This window comes from Sorex araneus, chromosome 5 (genome assembly GCF_027595985.1).
Source record: "Sorex araneus isolate mSorAra2 chromosome 5, mSorAra2.pri, whole genome shotgun sequence".
NCBI lineage: Eukaryota > Metazoa > Chordata > Mammalia > Eulipotyphla > Soricidae > Sorex > Sorex araneus.
Window position 1 is genome coordinate 173,193,723 of NC_073306.1, and position 22,149 is coordinate 173,215,871.

Here is a 22,149-nt window from a genome sequence, read left to right on the forward strand (position 1 = left end):
TTTGTGCTCAGGGAGTACTCCTGGCAGTGCTCAGGGTACACTGTATGTGGTGCCAGGGATTAGAATGAGGGCCAGCCACATGCGAGGCAAGTGTCTTTCCCCTGCATCATCTCGGCGTGCCCACCCCCCCCACCCATCAGGCCTCTACAAACCTCCCTGCGCCCCCAGCTCTTCACGCATGCCCCTCCCCCCATGTACACCCCGACCCTCCATGTGTGCCCTCCCTTTCATGCACACCCCACACCTCCCACACATGCCCGCCGCCCTTTGTAGTGAGAGAGGGGTACCCTGAGCACCCTTACCTTGGAGCAGATTTCGTGGAGACTCGTGGCAATGGCTTTGGCGGGTGTGTCACATCGAAACACATGACATTTCAAGATCCTTGTATCTTTGTCTCTCGCCACATAGGCAAAATCTCTGTGCAAAGAAAATGCAGTAGTCCGTCAGGCGGGGGGCCCTCCAGGTGCCTGCCCGGCCCTGCCCACACACTCCCAGCAATGCGTGTTATTAACAGAGAGCTGGCAGCCAGCGTGTCAACGGGAACCTCTGTCGGGGGTGGGTAAGGACACAAACGAAAACCAGAACTCCAACAGCCGCCTGAGCCTCAGCAACTCAGCAACCGCCTGGCGGGCCCCTGGGCCTCCTGACCTCCTGGAGTGAGGAGCCGCGCTGGAGGGAAACGGGGTCGGAGAGGAACCGACCCTCTAGGGAGGTGGCACACACGATGACCAGCGAACAGAACAGGAACGCGACATGGGGACATGGCTGGAGCAGCGCAGCCGACTCTGGCGTGTGAACAGGAGCACGGAGGATGAGAGACCCGGGGCTGCAGAGGGCCCCGTGACTGTGCCCGGAACCGTGCCCGGAACCCCACCAGCCGCCCCGGAGTCTGGGAAGCTCTTCTCAGGGCTCAGCAGCTACTGGCGAGACACGGTGGCTCGTGCACGGTGGGGGGCATGCCAGCGGGAGCGGGGCGTGAGCACCTGTTTGATGGCAAGACAGACGCTGCTGGGATCCCCCGACCCAGCCAATGAAATCTCTCCCTGTGCTTCCTGGAGGGCGGAGTCCTCAAGAGCAAAGTGTCTGTGCAAAAACAAGCCCTATCTAGGACTGAAATCTGCGCTGGGCCACAGAGCAGTCAGTGCTGCCTTGCTCTGGGGAGAGAGCTCTCCCGAGCACCGACCAGGAGGTCTGGGGCCCCTCTCAGGTGAGTCTTGGCCAGCAGAGTCACGGGCCAATGCAAGGACCCACGGACCTGGTGCTGCCCAGGCCCTGTGCACCGCCACCTTACCCAGGCCACCTCAGTGGTGCTCGGGGTGTCCCCGGGATGCCACGGCAAGAGCCTTAACCACTGTGCTACCTCTGGCTCCAGGGACACTGTGAGGTCTCTGTGAGCCTGAGATCTGTGGGACTATTCTAAGTCAGCCAGAACCACAGAAGATGGATTTCTGCTCATTTTTCTTACTGTGGAAATGGGTGGTCTTTCCACAGACCGAGAGATGCTTTACCCAAGAAGGGGAGCTGGACCTGCTTGTGAAGGACGGGGTCCAGCCCACTCCTGGTCCACAAAAGCCTGCCCCCCTTGTCCCCCAGGGTCTTGCCATGCGCCTGGTGTCCCACTGTGGGGTTCAGGCCGGAAACCCCTTCACCTGCCTCCACAGACACCCTGGCCCCAGCCTGGCCTGCACCATGCCCTCCCTGGCCCTCTCCTCCTTCTGCACGTTCTGGCACAGCTGGGGTCTCCACGCCACCCCAGGAAGCCTTCCCGACTGCCCCCCACCTCCCTGGGCCTTAGGCACAACTTGGCCTCTTTTCCCCCCTCCTGCAGAGTCTTCTGGAACCACCTTTCTTGCCAGTCCTGCTGCCCCTCAGACTTGCTGGCCAGGCCCCTGCCGTGGCCGAGGTTTGGGGCCCGCAGTGTCGTGGAGGGGTCTGTCTTCCCCATGACTCAAAGCCCCACGGAGACCATCCTTGCCCAGCTCACCCTCACCAGCCAGTCCAAGCCTGACCCTCCCAGGGATAAACAGACACTGGAACGAGACTGCCATACCCCTGCCCACAACACGGTGATGCGGGCACGTGCCACCAGTGGCTCACATTTGACTATGTGGTTTTCTGTCCACACACACTGGCCGGGCTCAGGACATACTCCTGACTCTATGCTCAGGGGACCATGTGGGGTACAGGGGATTGAACCTGGTCTGGCTGCAGGCAAGGCAAGCCCCCAGCCCACTGTACTATCCCTCTCTGGCCCCTTGAGTGTGGCTCAGTGAACGCCAAAGGCAGTGGTGGCACCAGAGGGCCCTGCTTCCTGCTGGAAAGGCCGGGCCCTGGCCAGTGGGGTGGAGGACTCCCGCAGCCGAGCAGAAGGGCCAGACTCTGAGGGCTGTCACACAGCTGAGCACCTCACTCGGTCCCCAGGGCCCGTCTCTCCTGCTCACCATGACTGCACGGGCCACAAGTCCCCAGGGAGGCAAATGAAACGCCTCTTGAAGAGACCAGGAAGAGACCAGGTCACCCCGAAACCTGCTCACTGTCCCCCTCTCTGTGGCTCCTGGTCCTGTCTAGGTGTCTCGGAGAGCAACACACAGGGGGCTCTTGCTAGCCACATCCATGCTCAGCTCCCATTTTTCTAAGCCGGACTCTCTCCCAAGCCCCACGGCCCCTGGGGGAGAGTCTAGACGGCTGAAGTTCCATGCCTCCGGCTCTTCCGGCACCTTCCACTCTCCCCTCGGTGCTGGAAAGATGGGGGAGGGGGCCCTCAGGCTCCCTTGGAGGTCTCCTGCGCTGGCTGTGGGACGCCACTCCCTGTGCTTGACAGGGTCCTGCTCCTACTCCCGCCCCGGATCACCGTGGCTGTCGGGAGGTACAGGCTTACTGAAGCGCCTCACGTCCAGCACTGGATGGCCACCACCTGGGCGGCCACCACCCGGTCCCCACTGTGCCTGCGCTCTCAGAGACAGGACAGGAGGTCAGAGAGTCAGACTCGGGTGAGCGCCGGGCTGCTGTGCATTCAGCTGTGCGGTGGGCCCTGGCACCTCCATCTCCCATGGAGGAGACCGAGAACATGAGCCCCAGGTCTCCTTCTGGGTGTTTCCTTTTGGGGGGGGGGGGCAGAGGGGGACTCTCAAGGGCTGCTCTGAGCAGGTCTGGAGGCCCCTCCCCGTGGTTCACTGCTTGGACCCAGAGGTGATGGGGATGAGCCCCGAGCAGTGCTCAGGGCTCCCTGATTAGAAAGGTGCTGGCAGGACTACATGACACCAGGGGCCCCAAGCAAGCAAGAGCCGTTAGTAACCCCCATGCTGGCTCTCTGGCCCTGTGCTCCTATTCCATGACATAAACCTCAGGATTCACCATGATTGGGGCCGGCCCAGGCAGAAGAGTTTCAAGGAGGAAATGGGCACTAACGAATAAATCAAGGAGGAAATGGGCACTAACGAATAAACGACATTCGTTCCTATCAAACCTCCTCGCCACGGCCCTGGCTTTCACACACACCCCTGGAGGAGCCTTTTTCTAAAGATGAGATTACTATTCATCTTCATTTTCTCCTGGCTCCGGGGAGGGTAATCAATGCCGAGGGGGCAACCATCTGGAACGGCATCTTCCCTAAGGGGATGCTGAGCAGCCATAGGCTTTGTTGGGTGTGTGTTTGTGTGTGGGGGGGCGGTTTCTGGCAATAGCTTGGCACAACCTTATCTTTCCCCCTCGCTGCCACGGTGCAGGCTGACGGGTTACGGACTGTGGAGTCTGCAAACTCACCCTCCAGGGGCCTCTGATGCTGCCCGGGAGAAGGAGCACTCTGTCCACCCCCCACTGCGGAGGCTGGCACCTGCAGTCTCTCCTGAGCGACCCTAACATCACCAGAAGCCCCGAACACCGGTGGGCACCAGGGCCAGCAAGGCCTTCTCCCTTGGACCTGGCATCCGAGGGAAAGAACTGCCTTCGAGGGGGCCAGAGTGACAGTACAGAGGGGAAAGGCGCTTGCCTTGCACACAGCTGCGCCAGGTTCGATCCCTGGCATCCCCACTGGGTCTTCTGGGTACCGCCAGGAGTGATCCCTGCACATAGAGCCAGGAGTCAGCCCTGACACTGCTGGGTGTGGCCCCCAAACCTTAACAACAACAACAAAAGAGCTGCCTTTGTTCGCGCGCCATGAAATAGCTGAAGGGAATACTCGACGTGAAACCCAAACCTCTCGCCTCGGGGTGTCTGAGAAGCTTGACCTTCCAAGCCTTTTGCAAGTGCTGCGGTGGCAGGGTGAGTTACAGCCACGAGGGGGCCTGTCTGAATACACAGCATTTTGCAGGGACCACCTGCGGGTGCGAGGAAGGAACTGGTGATGGGGCAGCTGGCCGGGCTGGCCTGCAGGGAGCGGAGGGAGGTCAGCAACCTCCAGCGTAAGGGAAGGCAGCCACACAGCCTATCAGTCAGAGGACAGCCTTTGGAGGCTGGAGAAGGCAGGCAGCAGACATCCTGGGGGGTCCTCTGGGGGGAAGCAGGCCCAGGGTTAGGCTCTGGAAGACCTACTTCAGGCTGGCCACCTCCAGAGCTCCAATAGGCGTGCAGCCGGGCTCCTAGGAATGTGTAGCGGCAGCTGAGGAAACCAAGGCAGCAGCCAGATTCTCTCTACGCCGCTCCAAGGCATTCAAGACTGACAGGAAGTGGGATTCCAATTAAACCTGCACCAATATGGCCCCGCCCCTGGGGCCTGCTAGGGACACAGAGGCAAACCCCCGCCACGGGGGCCCCTGGAGGAAGCCCTCTTGCTTAGCTTCTGGCATTCAAACAGGTTCCCTCAACAGCTGAGCTGTATCTTAGATGCACTGAAGACCCTCACCCGGGTAGGAAAGGGGATGGGTGGTGACTCAGGATTATTTAGATGGGGCTGGAGAGACAGTGCAGCAGATGGGGTGTCTGCCTTGCACACGCTTGACCCAGTTCAATCAGCAGCACCCTCAAGGGTCCCCCAGCACTAGCAGGAGGGATCCGTGAGCACACAGCCAGGAGTAATCCCTGAACACACCGAGTGTGGCCCCCCAAATAAGACAAGAGACTATTCAAATGCGCATGAGCTAAGGTAAGAAGGGCGTGTCTGGAGGGTTGCCGGGGGTCCAGGAGTTTGGATTTGGGAGTGAGGACCGGAGTAGTACCTGCCAGGAGCCAGGATCTGATTCTGAGCCTTAGAATATAAATCCACTGGAGATGGGTTCTTAAAAAAATCCCTTCTGGAGGGCCAGAGAGATAGTACAGTGGTCAGCGTACACCCAGGCTCCCTCCTAACCTTTCCTTTTGGGTTTTGGGGCCACACTCAGCAGCAGGCAGGGCTCACTCCTGGAGGGGCTTGTGGAACCATACACAGTGCCCATACACAGTGCCCAGAATGGAGCTCGGGTTTGGTGTGTGCAGGAGAACTTGCACACGCTGGCGGTGGGGCAGCTGGCCCGGCTGGCCTGGAGGGAGGGGAGGTTGGCACCCCGAGCCAACCCTGTAGACTGGGTAAGGGACGTTACCAGAAATGGGTGACGGGACCTATTTCTGGTAGGTCTGTAGACCTGCCCAGACTACAGGGCCGCCCGCATCCTCATCCCCACCCAACCCAGGGGTCACTCAGGTGTGGGGGAGGGATGGGCACTGACCTGCCCAGAGGAGGTACACCCAGGAAGACTAACGAGGTGAGACGCAATGGTCTCTTCACTCTGCCGAGCAGCTTCCCTGGGCTTATTCCTTAAAGGATAAAGAATCTAAAGACTTTCTCCGCTCGGGCTAGAGCAATAGCACAGCAGGTAGGACATTTGCCTTGCATGTGGTCAACCTGGGTTCGATTCCCAGCATCCCATATGGTCCCCTGAGCACCGCCAGGAGCAATTCCTGAGGGCAGAGCCAGGAGTAACCCCTGAGCACTGCTGGGTGTGACCCCCCCACCCAAATAAAAGAAAACAAAACTCTCTTTTCATCAAAAGCTCTGTTCACTAAGGCTAAGGACTGCCGGAGCTCCCAGCACCAGCTGATGGGCAGGCTGCCACGTGGGCTCTGGGGAACAAACCCTCCTCATCCCGGTGCTCTCTCCTTCCCACGGCTACGCTCTTCTCCTCGGGGAGGAAGCCCACCCACCATCCCGTCTCCTGGCTGAAGCTGAGTCCACCACAGGCTGGTGGCCGAGAGTGAACGCCCAGGCTCCCCAAAGCCCCGAGAGTGCACCCAAGCCCTCCTCTTCATCCTTCAAAAATCACGGAAGGCTTCCTGATACAAGGCAGGACAGCTCCCGCATACGTCCAGCACGCGCACTCCGCTGCAGACCGAGAGGACTCCCGTCAAGCTGGGCTGAGAGGCCGAGTCCCCGCCCCCCACCCTGAGACCGTGCTGCCTGTCACCATCCCCAGCTGGGGGCAGATCCGGTGGAGCACTCAGAAGCCCGGGCGCTCGGCTCTGCGCTGCCGGAAAGACGGGACACACATGGGCAAAAGCTCACACAGGACCAAGTGCCGCCTTTCTGGAGACCCTGGGGGTGGCTGCGACGAGGGCGCAGGGCAGGGAGAAAGCGGGCAGGCGCTGCTGGACGAGTAACAACACCGCGGAGGGGAGAAGGAAGTGGAAAGTTTACCTCTCTCTGAATCCAGGCGGGCGTGCGGGAACAGAGCAGAAACAGCAGTTAGCACTCGCGGTGGCACCCAGGAAAGCCGACAGTCCCGCCCGCCCGCCCGCCCGCGGTGGCTCCGAGCCTCCGCCCCGCCCCCACACACCCACCGCTTCCCAGCCTTGCTGCCATTAATAGCCCGGCAGGACCGATTTTAGCTTCCCTCTCCCGTGCTGCCGTATTTCGAGCCACTGTTACGAGGAGGCCGGGCAACAGATCAGCCGGGGGAGGTAACGGGCTTAAAATACCCTCCTGGGATAACAGGCAGCTCTGCCGGAGCCGCTGCAGGCGCAGAGCTGATCTTCCCGGCCCTGCGCCACCTCTCGCAGGAGGAAGCGCAAGGACACAGCAGCCACCTGCAGCCTTACCTGCGGGCTCCACGCTCACCAGGGCACGCAGGGAGGGCACGTGGGGAAGGGAAAACTGGAGACGGGAGGCACGGAGCCAACTGTGGCACTGGGGACAGCCTAGGGTTTGGGTCCCCAAGGAGTCCCTGACCCAGAGTCCTTTTTTTTTTTCCTTTTTCTTTTTGGGTCACACCTGGCGATGCTCAGGGGTCACTCCTGGCTCTACACTCAGGAATTACTCCTGGTGGTGCTCAGGGGACCATATGGGATGCTGGGATTCGAACCCGGGTCAGCCGCGTGCAAGGCAAATGCCCTACCCGCTGTGCTCTCGCTCCAGCCCCCTGACCCAGGTCCTTGGAGCGGTCTTGTGGTCATCACACAGGCGGTTTCTAGGGACAGGCCAGGGGAGCTGGGGCAGATGACAGCCTCCAGGGATGAGCCAGAAGTGGGCAAAGAGAGGCACCTCGGAGAGTGACCCTCACGGCAGGGGGCAGAAAGAAACACGGAGAAACAGGGAACCGAGCACCAAGGCGTGCGCGAGGGGAAGAACTGCTCAGGGTCAGGCCCGGCGTGGCGGGCAGCACCGGAGCTGTCCCAAGTCTGTGCTCAGGAACTCTGCATGGTGCTGGGGCTTGAACCTGGGCTGACCGCAAGGGCGACCTGTCCAGCCATGGATCTGCATTCCATTTTTTGGTGGTGCCTGGGCTCGAACCCAGGTCCTCCTCCTGCACTGCATATGGCTCTACCATACCCGTGTTTTCTTGTGTTTTGGTGCCAGGGACTATCAAAACTCATGCCTCGGCGGTAAGCATGCCACATCCCAGTCCTGAAGCTTCACATTCCTTTTTTAGCTTTCTGGGTCACACCTGGCGATGCACAGGGGTTACTCCTGGCTCTGCACTCAGGAATCACTCCTGGCGGTGCTCAGGGGACCATATGGGATGCTGGGAATCGAACCCGGGTCGGCCGCGCGCAAGGCAAATGTCCGACCCGCTGTGCTATCACTCCAGCCCCTGAAGCTTTGCATTCTAAGGTGGGTTTAGTTAACAATTCCGACCCCAGCTGCCAACTGCTCTGTGGCGGGGGTGCGGGACAGACCTTCTTCATGCTCCTGCATATACAAGCACGTAGGACTTTGGGGGTAAAAGCAGGCATTTGAGGGGTGCCTCTGTGACAGCCCTGCCCCGCCCCCCTGCCACCGCCCCTCAAGGACAACTGTCTGGTTCTAAGAGACGGATGTTCAGAGCTGACCAGGATGTCACCGAGACAGCCAGACACGGAGACGGGTGGAGCTGCTCAGACTGAAGGACCCCTCGCCTCATCACGGAGCCGGAGGGGACGCCACCCCGCCTCACAGAACAGCCAACGCCGGTCTCCCAACGATCCCAAGGGACCAGATGCGCAGAGAACCTGCCGCTTCTGATCTGACATGGGAGTTCCCCGCTCCCTTTCCCGGGCCTGGAAACTAGAGTATCGGGGAGCAGAGGGCGGGGGTGGGGCTGCAGGCGGAGCAAGTCAGCAGAAGGGTCTCCAAATCCTGCTGGGAGCCACGTCCCCTGCACGGCACCTGCTCCTTCCCATCTTTCTCTCTCTCTCTCTCTCTCTCTCTCTCTCTCTCTCTCTCTCTCTCTCTCTCTCTCTTTCTCTGACACAGGGTTTGAGTCGGTGCCCTGAGAATCTGCTTCCTAGTCAGGGAAGAAGAGATAAGGGCCCCAGCTGAGAGAGAGAGAGAGAGAGAGAGAGAGAGAGAGAGAGAGAGAGAGAGAGAGAGAGAGAGAGAGAGAGAGAGAGGAGGAGAGAGTCTAGTTATATACTAGAGGTGTTCCGGGATCCTCCCAGGACCCCATACTCATCAGAAAAGGATGTGCTTTGACCTCTTAACCCCGCGATCAATGGCGAGTCAGCATATCTTTGACTCACTTTGCTCTGTGAGGCAGGATGGGGGTCCTGCCCCAGCTACGCTAGCCTTGGGTTAGTGCCAAAGGCGTTTTATTTGTCCATGTTGCTGTTGTTTCTGCTTGGGGCGGTACTCAGGGATCACTCCTGGCCAGTGGTAGTGAGGAACCAGTCGGCAGGTCCATCCACACAAGTCAAGTGCTCTATGTTACTGTGTATTCTTTCCTTAGCTTGACTCTATTTTTCTGCCTCAAAAAAAAAAATCAACGTCTAAGAGCAATAACCTGAAGCCAGGCCAGGAAAACATTTAAAGGGCAGGTGGAAACAAATGCTTTCTCCATGGCGGGGCCGAGGAGCTGGGAGAAGCCCCCAGGTACTGCCAGGTGCAGACACCAAACAGAACAAAACCCAAAAGATAAAAATAGTGCATTGATATTTTTTTCTTTTTGGGTCACACCTGGCGATGCACAGGGCTTACTTCTGGCTCATGCACTCAGGAATTACTCCTGGCGGTGCTCAGGGGACCATATGGGGTGCTGGAAATCGAACCCGGGTTGGCTGCATGCAAGGCAAATGCCCTCCCCGCTGTGCTATTGCTCCAGCCCTGATTGTGCATTGATCTTGCACACAGCCAACCCAGGTTCCATCCCTGGCATCCCACAGGGTACCCCCAAGCACTGCTAGAAGTGATTCCTGAGCCCAGAGCCAGGAGTAACCCCTGAGCACTGCCAGGTGTGCCCCCACCCCAAACTTGTAAAGCCAAAAATATAAAATAACCACAAGCTAAGAGACCTGAGAATACGGCCTTTCTCCTCTTCTTTGTCTTATTTTATGTAACCACCAGTGAGCCGGAATGGGCCAATCACACCTCTTTTCATCTTCTATCAATTGACCATTTCTTTAGCATGTTAATAATTCTCACAGGAGCCTTTGATGTTTGAAATCAGATGTTACTAGTGAATCCGTCGTGTCCCCAGGGATGTTTCTCTCTGAAGCAAGGACTCGGGAAAACGATGCTGAGAAATATTTGGAATGAATTATTTACTTATGGGGGCTCACACCCAGTGGTGCTCAGGGCTTATCCTGGCTCTCTGCCCAGGGATGACACTTGCGGGTGCTCCGGAGACCCTCTGTGATGGCAGGGGTTGGCTTCAGCCCTAGATGGAGGATTTGAATTTGGGACCATCCCCTGCAAGGCAGGAGCTTGAGGGCCTCTGTCATTCCCCCAGACCGGATGGATCCTGCATATTTTTTAGCAAAGTGAACTTCAGGGTCAACCCGCTCCATTCGCCCGTGGAAGAGCAAACCTGCTGTAAAGGGGACTTCAGAGTCTTCTTTGCAATGACACTGAAAAGCCACAAAAGAGCAACCGAGACAGCTGCTCCCTGATTCCTTGTACAACTGCCAGGGTGAGGGGGGGTAGCGGGGAGGACAGTAGCCCTGAGCCGGGTTTCGGCAGGAGTTGGGAGAGGGCTAAATTTAGACTCAGCCACACTCAAGCGGAACGCTCCCCCCCAACCCCATCCCACTGTATAAGATGCCAGAGAAAAGAATTAAACCCCCAGATTAATTCCACGCCGGCCGCACATCCCAAGGCAGCCTCATCAACATGCTCTTGGTGGCGGTTCCTCGGGAATGTGGGAGTACTTGGCAGTGTTTTCACTTGGCATGCGGAACCCAGCATCCGAATGAACAGGAAATCCCTTTCAAGAGCCACCAGCCCACCAGAATGACCATGTGGGTGGGTCCTGCTTAGGGGAGGATGTAGCCCCTCTCAGGACCCAGCGAGAGCACCACTTCTCCCCCGCTGACGGAGGGCGGCCAGGCTCCCTGACGGAGCTCAGGCTCCATGTAGGCAAAACAGTCTGCCTGGGGCCCGGAGGGATCGTGCAGTGGACAGGGCGCTTGCCTTGCAGGCAGCCAACCTTGATTTCATCCCCGACACCACAGATGGTCCCTGAACACCACCAGGCGTCATTCATGGGCACTGCTGGGCGTGGTCCAACACTCCCCTACTCACTTCGAAAGACCCAAACAAAAACATTCTGTTCTCCTACTCTCTGAGGCTTGCTGTTCATCACTGGGCATCATCTCTGTGTGTGTGTGTGTGTGTGTGTGTGTGTGTGTGTGTGTTTCACCCACATCCAGCAGTGCTCAGGACCTACTCCTGACTCTGTGCTCAGGGATCACCCCTGGTGGTGCCAGGGATGGGAGGGTGGATAGACCAACGTACACTGGACAGGGCAGTACAAACTAAAAAACGCCTGATTTCATGAAAACTCTCAAGCCAACTTCAAAACCTCATTATTTCCCCGCTCCTCTAGCTTCCAGAGTTGTGAGCTGTGAGCCAGCTATTGGCTAGCAGCTGCCCTACACCACGGCCGGCAGTCTGGATGTTTCTCTGATGCCTGTTCTGTGAAATGGGAGCAGAAAGAAGGCACTCCCCACTCAGCGGCTCAATGAGGAGGGAGGGAGAGAGAGAGAGAGAGAGAGAGGAGCGGGAGGGGGGAAGAGAGAGAGAGAGAAATAGAGACAGAGAGAGGGAGGGAGAGAGAGAAATAGAGACAGAGAGAGGGAGGGAGAGAGAAATATATATATATATATACACACACACACACACACACACACACAGAGAGGGGGAGAGAGAGAGAGAGAGAGAGATTTCTTACCCTGCTCATTCTGAGCCCCTTTGGGAATCTAACACAGAAACGCCAGAAAGGAACATGCAGCCGGCACGTGTGGGGACGTGGTCATCTCAGAAGCTCATCTGCAGACCCCTCTAGATCCGTGCCCCGCGGGTGATGGACCTCCAGACTGAATTCTGAGTTTAGGCAAATTTACCATCTGCCGTCTGGTGAGTTTCTGAGAACTCAGCTCGAGGGAGCATCCTGTCCCCGGCAGGACAGAGACACCTGCCTATGTCCGGGGGCCTGACTCTGCAAAACAAGCCCCCTCCGCCTCGCAGTGCCGCCTGCAGAGACAGTGGTGCGGGGCTGGAGTTGCAGCTGGAGAATGTGCAAGGCTGAGGATCCAAAGCAGTTGCAGATTATTGAAATTCAAGGCACATCCTCCTAAACAAAGGACTTTCTCATGCCACTGGAGAGAAGGCACAGTGGTTACGGCTTACTAATAAGGAGAAGGGGTCTCTGGGAACACAGAATGAGCCTTAAAAAGTCCAGCTTTGAAAACAGCCAGAAGTACAGAGCTCCTGTGTTTGCCAGCGCTAGCTTACAGTTTTACTAGTTTTGCTGTCTTTTTTTTTTATTTGGGGGGGATATGGAGGTAGGGGCACCTCTAGCCCTGCTCAGGGGTTACTCCTGGCTCTGCACTCAGTAATTACTCCTGGCAAGGCTCGGGGGGCCATGTGGGATGCCAGGGATTGAACCCTGGGTAGGCTGCAAGTAAGGCAAGCACCCTACCCAAAAGTAGAGAGAATGGGGAATACTGTCTGCCATGAGGCAGGGGGAGGGTGGGAAAGGGGGTGTATACCAGGGATATCGGTGGTGGGGAATGTGCACTGGTGGAGGGATGGGTGCTTGATCTTTATGAGATTGTAACCCAAACACGAAAGCTTGTAACTATCTCATGGTCATTCACTAAAATTAAAAAAAAAAAAAAAGACAACCTTCACAGCACAAGGCTCCTATTGGCCAAGGGACAGGACAATGGAAACGTTTGGATTAGGAAACAGGAGGGAAGATGCAGAACCTCGTGCTGGGAACGAGGCTTCCACGTGAGAAAGGCTCGGAGTGCGAACTCAACCACCTTCAAGTGAGTCACCGACGGCAGCCACTGGCTTCTGGCTTCGGCAATGTGTGAAGTGCAGGTCTGGCCTCAAGAGCTCTCAGGCTGGGCTGAGCCTGTCATGCTTTGCAGCCCCCTGGTGGCTCTCCTGCCGAGACCCTCTCCCCTTCTCCCCGGCCCACAATCCCCAGCTCCAACCTCTTGACCTGAGTCCTGCTGGGTTGGTCCACGCGCACGATGCCACGAGTGAGAAACCTCCGCACGGCTTTCTCCCAGCTGCAGAGACCACACTTAAGAGAAAGGACTCCCACTCTGGCCCTCGCGCCTCACACCCATGTGGCTCTTGCCTCTCTTGGGCCTTTCTGGTTTCTACCCCCGACACACACACACACACACACACACACACGCACACACACACACACACACACACACGAGTGCTTTGGCACTCACTGCACGAGAAGCACTTCTGCCCTGGGGGTGCGGGCCACAGCTGAGTCGTCTTTAGCACCCTTGCCCCAAGACTCCCAAAGGACCCCCCCCCACACACACACACCTCTGGCACTGACAATTCACCCAGACTCGTGCTTATCTGCCCCTTGTCTGTCCTTCTCTTTCTCCTGGAAGGCATTACAATTTTCCACGTGGGCAGAATTCATCATGCACCGCACGGCTGTCTCAGTGAGCACAGCTGAGTGAGTCAAGGGTGCAGTCCCCTGCAGGGGAGACATGCCCTGGGCCTGAGTGCTGCTGGGTCAGTAAGAGTCCACGCGCACGATGCCACGTGTGAGAAACCTCTGCACTGCTCTCTCCCAGCTGCAGAGACCACACTGAAGAGAAAGGACTCCCGTTCCGGTCCTTACACCATCTGAAACCAGTGTTAATAAAATGTGTCATTTCATTCCAGCAGGTGAGTGCCGAGGCAATGATTAACCTCCGGTGATTCTATTTGACGTCGAGCAAATCTCCAGCAGGGGCCACGGGAATGTTCCCCGAGCCTCTGACTAGATTCCTTCCTCAGAACATCTGTCTCTGTGAGAAAACGGCTCCTCAGCTCCCCAGTCAATCAATATATAAATTTCCCGTGGATACTGATCTCTATCAAGATACACTGGCTCTCCCGGTAATCTTCTTTGTACGTGTACTTGAAGAGAGCGACGTCTTGGCTTATCATCTAGGAAGCCCCCAAATCCTGTGCAGAAGCGGAGCCAGGAGGGAGGCACTGGGCACCCCCAAATCCCGCATGTCTCCATCCACCTGGAAGGAAGACACAGCCTTCACACACATCCAGTCGCTTTCATTTTGCTCTGTTCCACACCCACAGCTCAGTGCTTGGGGGGTGTCACTCCTGACTCAGCTCAGGGGGGCATCAGTGGGTCATCCCCACTCAGCTGGAGACTGAAGCTTCTGGATGCAAAGTTTGGCCCCTTAATAGCCTCTTGGTAAAGTTATTCTGAGAGGCATCTGCTTCCTTGGTTCTGGCATCCTTGGTCTCTTTAAGAATGTTAAGACTCTTGGGGGCTGGAGTGATAGCACAGCGGGTAGGGCGTTTGCCTTGCACGCGGCCGACCCGGGTTCGAATCCCAGCATCCCATATGGTCCCCTGAGCACCGCCAGGGGTGATTCCTGAGTGCATGAGCCAGGAGTGACCCCTGTGCATCGCCGGGTGTGACCCAAAAAAAAAAAAGAATGTTAAGACTCTTAAAGGGGGGAGGGGGATGGGGTGGGTGGCTCAGTGTCAAGTGTGAAGCGCTGAGTCCAGTCCCCAGGGCTTGTGCTGAGTGCTATCCTTCCAGGGCTGCTCTCACTCTTGGCAACTTCCTGCTACCCCGAAACCAGGTGTGCGTGAGTGCTACTCCTAAAGATGTGCAAGTGGCACGTGTGTGTGTGTGTGTGTGTGTGTGTGTGTGTGAGAGAGAGAGAGAGAGAGAGAGAGAGAGAGATACAGAGACGAAGAGAGAGAGAGGGAGAGAGATAGAGATGAAGAGAGATAGATGGAGAGAGATAGATAGGTAGAGAAAGATACAGAGCCGAAGAGAGATAGAGAGACAGAGAGACAGAGAGAGAGAGAGACAGACAGACACACTCCTGGTTATCAACGACACCATCAACAGAGGGAAGGGGGCAAAATTAATTAAAAATAATTGGGAGGGGGTGTTGGGCTACGCCCATCCCGTGGTGCTCAGGGACTATATGGGGTGCCAGGGATGCAATGCAAACAAAATCTTTCAAAAACACAACTGGAAAACTCTTTACAACACACAACCACCCTGTCATGGCAGCCCCTGCTTCTAGCGAGTTTCCTGACAGGACAGAACAAGCATTCCAGCTTGAAGAGACTCAGGTGTGGGCTGGGGCGGGGCGGGGGGGGGGCAGGTATGTTCCAATACTGTTCTTTCTGTAAATCATCTGGAGTGCAGGCTCTGCATGCGGGGGGACCGAGGGGGACCCCTGACACTGCATGGCTCCCCGAGCACTGTTAGCAGTGGCCCGGAACAGTCTTTGGAGATGAATTTTCTGCACAATGCAGAGTCGGTCTGGGCGCCCGGGACAGCCTCCTCCCAGAGAACCCACGGGAGACGCCCCTAGGGGCCACTCGGGCCCCTACATCAAGGGCTGCAGACTAGGGCTCAGCATCACTGACGTTCTGCCCCAGTTCTGTTCACAACTGGCAGTACTCAGGGGGCTACTCCTGGCTCGGTTTGGTGGTATTTATTTATTTTTTTTATGACAGTGGGCTTCTTTGCTTCTTTATTTAATTTTTTGTTTAGCTCACTGATATTATTTGGGTGTAAACAGTAAGAAAAATGATTTGAGCTATGCCTTTGGGGCATCCCATAAATCAAGTGAGAGCATATAGTGCTCTATTTACCCTTTCAATCCATTTTATTTTTTCTGATTTGTTTTTTTTAATTTTATTTTCCTCTTATGCTTGATATAAAGTGTGGTTCATAGTTATTTGTTCGCATTCAATATTCCCACCACCTGCCATCATCTTCCTAGCTCAGTATTCTGCACTGCTTTCTCCCTGCTGCCACTGTCCCTAAGTATTCCCGCCCCCGCCCCCTTCTCTGACACTGTGGCTGATGATGTGGCACTGAGCAGGGGGTGATCAGACTGGGACTCCCCCATGCAACGCCAGTAATGAGCCCATTGAGCTATTTCCCTGCCACCTCCGGCTGGATTTATCAGTAAAGGGGTCACCACAGCCACAGACGCTGGCTCATCAGTCTGCAGCAGCCTTGTGCTACCAGCTTCGTCCTGACAGAAACTCTCTCACCCACAGCGTCTGAAAGGTTGAGGAAGTGGCCCAGAGGAACAGCGCAGGCCCTAGGACGCCTGCCCCGGAGTGTCTGGTGGGGAATCTAAGTACCCGGTGGCCCCGTGCTTAGCCTGATGCTCGCAGCTCTGCTTCCTGTCACCCTGGCACTGCACGTGGTTTCAGCTGGGAGCACAAAAAGGGGTGCGGCCCCTGAAGAGTCCCACGAGAAAAATGATGGGCCTCCTTCCAAGGAATCTATGGAAGGGGACTAGAGCGATAGTACAGCGGGTAGGGTGTCTTGCCTTGCACACGGCTGATGCGGGTTTGATTCCCAGCATCATATATGGTCCCCTGAGCACCGCCAGGGGTAATTCCTGAGTGCAGAGCCAGGAGTAACCCCTGTGCATCACCAGGTGTGACCCCTCCCCCCCAAAAAACACCCAAAAAGAATCTATGGAAGGTGCCCCAATGGGTATCTTGAAATTGAAATTTAATTTGAATTTCATCTGGAAATTCACTTTCATCGTGGAATGCAGCCTATCCCACGTGCATTGTGGCTGAGAAGTGCCCCCTCTGGCGAGCACCATCAAGTCGCTGGGGAGCACCACCACTCCCTCCCTGGTGTGTCTGAAAGTACAAGTGTGACCTGGGATGCCACTAAAGGAGGATAAACCGCCGCGAGGCCACCGGCTGAGTGTGCCCGCGCCACCACCTGACGCGCCAGCACCCTAGTTAAGAACATGGGAGCACAATGGTCTAGTGTGTGTACCCTGCTCACTGCCACTTCATGAGGGGAAGAGGATAAGACAAAGGGAGGGAATAAAATAAACAAATCAATGATTTGTTTATGATTGCCCAAAAAGCTTTTAAAAAACTAATGTTTGATCTTTACTTTCTAGGGGCAGGGGGCTGAGGGAGCCACACCTGGCAATGCTCAGGGGTTACTCTTCGCTCTGCACTCTGGAATCACTCCTGGTGGGGTTGGAGAAGCGTGTAGGATACCGAGTATTGAAACCGGGTCGGCGCCGTGCAAGGCAAAAACCTCCCTGCTGTACCACTGCTCTGGCTTATAATGGGTCTTTTACAAGAAAACCAGCCAGCCAACCAACCCAGCCCTGACTAGGGGAAAGCTTTCGTCCAAGCAACAGATGGGTGGACAAGCACTGAGTATCAGGCTAGCTGAGCTGCTGGTGGGTCCGGCGCAAAATCAAATTCAAAGCCCTGTGTGCGCACACGAAGAATTCCAGTCTGCTGAAAGCAGAACATTAAATTAAGCACATATGAAATCTCTGTGACCAGCGGAGAGGAAAACATCCTGGTGACAGGAGACAAAGTCCAGGGGCAGATAGTAACAAGGTCGCCCAGAGGCTCAAGACCCCTTCCCATTTGCAGCTGCTTTAGAAACAGAAAACCTGCCCAGTGGAAATATTACCTGGATGTCTGACATAAGGGCCAGAATCAATACGGAGACATTTTATTTCAGAAAGGTCGCAAGCAGGCTATGACTATAGAGTAGCCTGCAGAAAAAAAAAAAAAACTGGGGGTGACGTGGAGGGAGAGAATCAACACACACAAGACTCCTTGTAAACCGCGTTCTCGTGCCACCTGGCAAATAGCTACAAGCTCCAAGATGACAGAATCAGGCCAAATCACCCCAATTGTCAGCCGTGCTCTCTGCAGCTGCTTTTCCTCCATCATAATTATTTTAACTGTCATAATTTATTCATCTCCAGACAAGCTTACGCCTAACTGAGTAACCGGTTCAGGCTTCCAAATCGGAAAAGCTGGCAGCACCCTCACCCCAGCCCACCATCTTCCCTTGAAAATCCCAACTACACAAGGAATATTTACCGCGTCCGTTTTATTTCTGAAAAACCTTCCCAGAGTTGGTTTCAGAACTCAAGTTCCTTGGCCTTCTTTGATGATGCCCAAATCGAAGTTCACAAACCCAAAGCTAGATGAAGACAATACACATAAACAAAAACCCCAACAAACTCCTAAGAAATCATAGAAGGATTAGTTCCTCTTTCCATTTTCCAGAAACAACTTTTCAAGTGCATGAAACATGCAGTGATCTTACAAACTGACTAAGGAATTTTACTCTTCCCAAGTTGGGACAAGCTTCCTTTACAACAGACCATTAGTTGCTAGAAACACACTGCATCTGAAAGAAATACCTTCAAAAGCAATTATCACTTGTTCCTGAGAAAACTCGTAGTTGAGTATTCCCACATGGAGTAAGCCTTAAGTGGTTCCTTTTTTTTTTCTTTTTGGGTCACACCTGGCGATGCACAGGGATTACTCCTGGCTCTGCACTCAAGCCTTACTCCTGGTGATGCTCAGGGGACCATATGGGATGCTGGGAATCGAACCCGGGTCGGCCGCATGCAAGGCAAACGCCCTACCCGCTGTGCCATGGCTCCAGCTCTGCCTTAAGAGGTTCTTACTTTGATCTCTTATTTTATTTTTTGGTTTTGGGACCCACTCCTCAGGCCTTAGGGCTTATTCCTATCTCTGTGCTCAGGAATCACTCCTGGTAGTGCTTAGGGGATCATATGCGAGGGATGGAACCAGGGTTGGCCATGTGCAAGCAAAGAACTTTACATCCTATACTGTCTCTCCGGCCCTGATCATTTATTTTTATTTTTTTATTTTTATTTATTTATTTTTTTTTTGCTTTTTGGGTCACACCCAGCAATGCTCAGGGGTTACTCCTGGCTTTGCACTCAGGAATTGCTCCTGGCAGTGCTTGGGGGACCATATGGGATGCCGGGGATCGAACCTGGGTCGGCCACATGCAAGGCAAACGCCCTACCCATTGTGCTATCGCTCCGGCCCCTCATTTATTTTTATGATGGATAAAAGAGACTTCTCTCAGCCTTGAGGACCAGCTAAGAAGGCCTAGCAGGGAAATGAGCGTCTCGGAAAAAGGGCGAAATGTATGGCATCCCACCGGATATGGCTGCTCCTGCCTCTGAAGATTAAAACACACTTAAGTCAAGGACTTGACACTCCATTAAGTAAGAATGAGTTGCTCTGCTGCTCAAAGGCTCTGTCCTCCCACATTTATTCTCTGGACGAGCATTTCCAATAAAGAATGAATCTCTTGTTCAGGCAGGGCTCAAGATGCATCTCTGCAGCCTCTAGCTCCCTCCTCCCCGCTTAGTGAGTGGAAGAGATGAGAGCCATTACCTGAGGGGTTGGTCAAGACTGAGGTGGGGAGGGGTGGGGTGACAGTAAGGTGCTTGCCTTGCATGAAGTGAACCCAGGCTTGATCCCCCAGCACCCGATATGATCCCCTGAGCCCACCAGGAGTGTTTCCTGAGCACAGAACCAGGAGTAAACCCTGAGTAGCACCGAGTGGGCCCCCAAAACAAAGGACTGAGGCAGGGGCCAGGGTTCCAGGGCCCAGTGGGAATGGGTGAGAGCCCACAGTTGAACTTGCCTTGCATGAGTTCCAGCTCAGTTTGAGCCCCTGAACCCCCAGCACTACATAGCACCCGAAGTCATCCCTGAGCACCCCTGGTGTGGCCCCACCCCCATCCCCAGTAAAATAAAGTACTGATAAAAGTCTTGAGCTCAGAGATTAAAAAATAACCATATATGGGGCTGGAGCGATAGCACAGCGGGTAGGGCGTTTGCCTTGTAAGCGGCCGACCCAGGTTCGATTCTCAGCATCCCATATAGTCCCCCGAGCACTGCCAGGAGTAAGGCTTGAGTGCATGAGCCAGGAGTAATCCCTGAGCATCGCCAGGTGTGATCCAAAGAGAAAAAAAAAAGAAGAAAAAAAAATAACCATATATATTTTTAAAAGATAAAGGTGGAGGGTCTTGGGCATTTTGGTGGTGCTGAGGTGTGAGAACTGTGTACAGCAAAGGCATAAATGATACTATAGTAATGGCAGCAAAACAATTAGATTTAAAATAATAAAATGTTTTTTAAAAAGATTGAGATGAGGGGCTGAAACAATAGTACAGCAGGTAGGGCATTTGCCTTGCACGCGGCTGACCTGGGTTTGATCCCTGGCATCCCATACAGTCCCCTAACACCACCAGGAGAAATTCCTGAGTGCAGAGCCAGGAAAGTGACTCCTCAGCATTATTGGGTATGACCCAAAAAAGTAAAAAAAAATTTAAAAATTTTTAAAAAAAGACTGAGATGAGAGTAGGAGATTCTGATTGGAAGCTCTGGAAACAAACAGACAATAGAAACAGGCCCACCCCGGCCTCTCAGCATTCCCAGGTAACCGCAAGAGCATCCAAGAGACACAAGTCACTGGTCTCCTTAGTGCCTGGCCTTGGAGTGGACAGGACCTCAGCTGCTTGCACTTCTACTTTGGGCTCACTGACCTTCAGGTACCCAACCTCCCTTTGGCCCAGGGTCCTTGGTCCTGATGCCAAGGAGGTTCTGAAAATGAATCTTAGGGCGTAAGTTAGAAGACACTTGTTGCATGTCCCACACTGTAGGCATTTACTGAACATTTACCTGTCATGTAAATTAAACCCATTGCTCAAAGGTGGGACTTGCAGGAAAGTGAGAATAACTCACCAACATCCTGGGTGCCAGGAAGGTGACAAGGTGGCACTCAGAGCCTCCCTCCCAGCTGGGCCAAGAGAGTTCCCTCCATACAGGCGGGTGCTGGGTGCGACACCAGCCCGCTCATTAAGCTTTTTGTTCATGTCTCATTCTGGACACGGCAGCTGTTGGTGACTTTCAAAAGTTGGGATAAAATGGAACAAGTATAGATTTAGAAGGTGATTTTCCCTTCTAACTTTTTGGGAAAGGTCTCCAGGCACCTAGGAATTCCTTTTGCAAAGCACAAAACTTAAAAAAGGCAAAGAGCTGAACTCTAGAGGGGGAAAATAAAGCCCTGAGTTACAAACTGCTTTTGTGTGAAGTGCAGGGCTGGGGGAGGGACAGCTACTCAATGGTCTGAGAAAAGGAAGAGAACAGGAGAGGAGAGGAGAGCTGACAGACCCCACCATTCAGGAGGCACCTGAAGCCAGGCTGCAGCTGCCCATATGGGAATAAAGAAAAAGACTAATGAGCTCGCCGCCTTCTCCCCCTGCTCCCCCCACCCCTGCTGTCACCCCAGTAATGAAGATGCACAGCTAACACATTCATTAGCGAGTCGTTAGACACGCCTAGTTACAGTACTGGGCCAGGAAACAGATAATAGATAGGGAATGCAGATTCCCTGAGAATCCAGACAAATGTTGTATGCAACACATGAACCACATTTTAAACACACACACACACACACACACACACACACACACACACACACACACACACACACACACACACAAATAAGGAGAAATCCAACCCATGCTCTCCCGGCCCCTTCTTCAATGCCAAGAGCAACCTCCAGATAAAGCTGGTTCCTTTTCTACATTTTGGGCATTTGGGACATTTTCTCCTAAGGAAAATTTGTCCCGGAAAGATCCCACACATCAATGGACAAAAAGATGATGTGGACATGCACGCAGTTTCTTACTATACCAACCAACCTGCTGTCCTCCTCCAAGTGGGGTTACTAAGCGCCTGCAATTATTTTCGCCCCGAACAAGGACAAGAGGACAGCAAAGGGGCATTTGCCAGGGGGTATCTGCGATGAAAGCTCCCGGTGAGTCCACGATCCACTCTAACCCTGGCCACGACAGCGGCGTCCAGGGTAGGCGGCCACGATAGCAGTGCCCAGCACAGGTGGCCACGATAGCACTGCCCAGCACAGGCGGCCACGACAGGTCAGCAGTGCCCAGGGCAGGCGGTCACGACAGGACAGCAGTGCCCAAGGCAGGCGGCCACAGCAGTGCCCAGGGCAGGCGGCCACGACAGGACAGTAGCGCCCAGGGCAGGCAGCCACGACAGCAGTGCCCAGGGTGGACTACCGGACCCCCTGCCCTCCCAGCTGCCTTCCGCGCGGGCGAATCCGGATCCAAAGACCCGTACCGCCGCCCCCTGCCCCTTCCCCACCCTCCGGGGAGGCGCAGAGAGCTCCCCGCGCCCTTCCCGCGGAGCCGCGCGCCGTCTTTGTCCCGCGGTCCCCGCGCCGGCTCATCACCTCTGCACGCACCTGCAGACAAAGGCGCGTCCCCCGCACCCCCCACGGTTCCCACCTGGACCGCCGAGGGCTGGGCAGGGATGCGGGCTCCGGTCCAGAGACGAGCCTGGGGGGGCGGCGGCACCTCGCGCCGCCCGGTCCCTCCCTCCCCGCAGCCGCGCCGCGTCCCTCGGTCTCAAGTTCAAGCGAGCGGCGTCCGCGC

The 22,149-nt window shown here is 55.3% G+C and overlaps 1 protein-coding gene across 8 annotated transcripts in view; it reads right to left on the reverse strand.

Annotated features, from left to right (window-relative positions):
• The window catches only part of APBB2 (amyloid beta precursor protein binding family B member 2), a 359,038-nt gene that overhangs the window by 17,350 nt on the left and 319,539 nt on the right, over positions 1–22,149 (reverse strand). For 6 of the 8 annotated variants that reach the window (XM_055138249.1, XM_055138252.1, XM_055138253.1 and 3 more), the window contains one exon: positions 303–417. In XM_055138249.1, the coding sequence (XP_054994224.1) occupies positions 303–417 (115 nt within the window). Of the gene's footprint in view, positions 1–302; positions 418–6,604; positions 6,671–22,002; positions 22,107–22,149 lie in introns of those variants that run through there. The other 2 variants (XM_055138254.1, XM_055138255.1) reach the window with 2 other exon arrangements.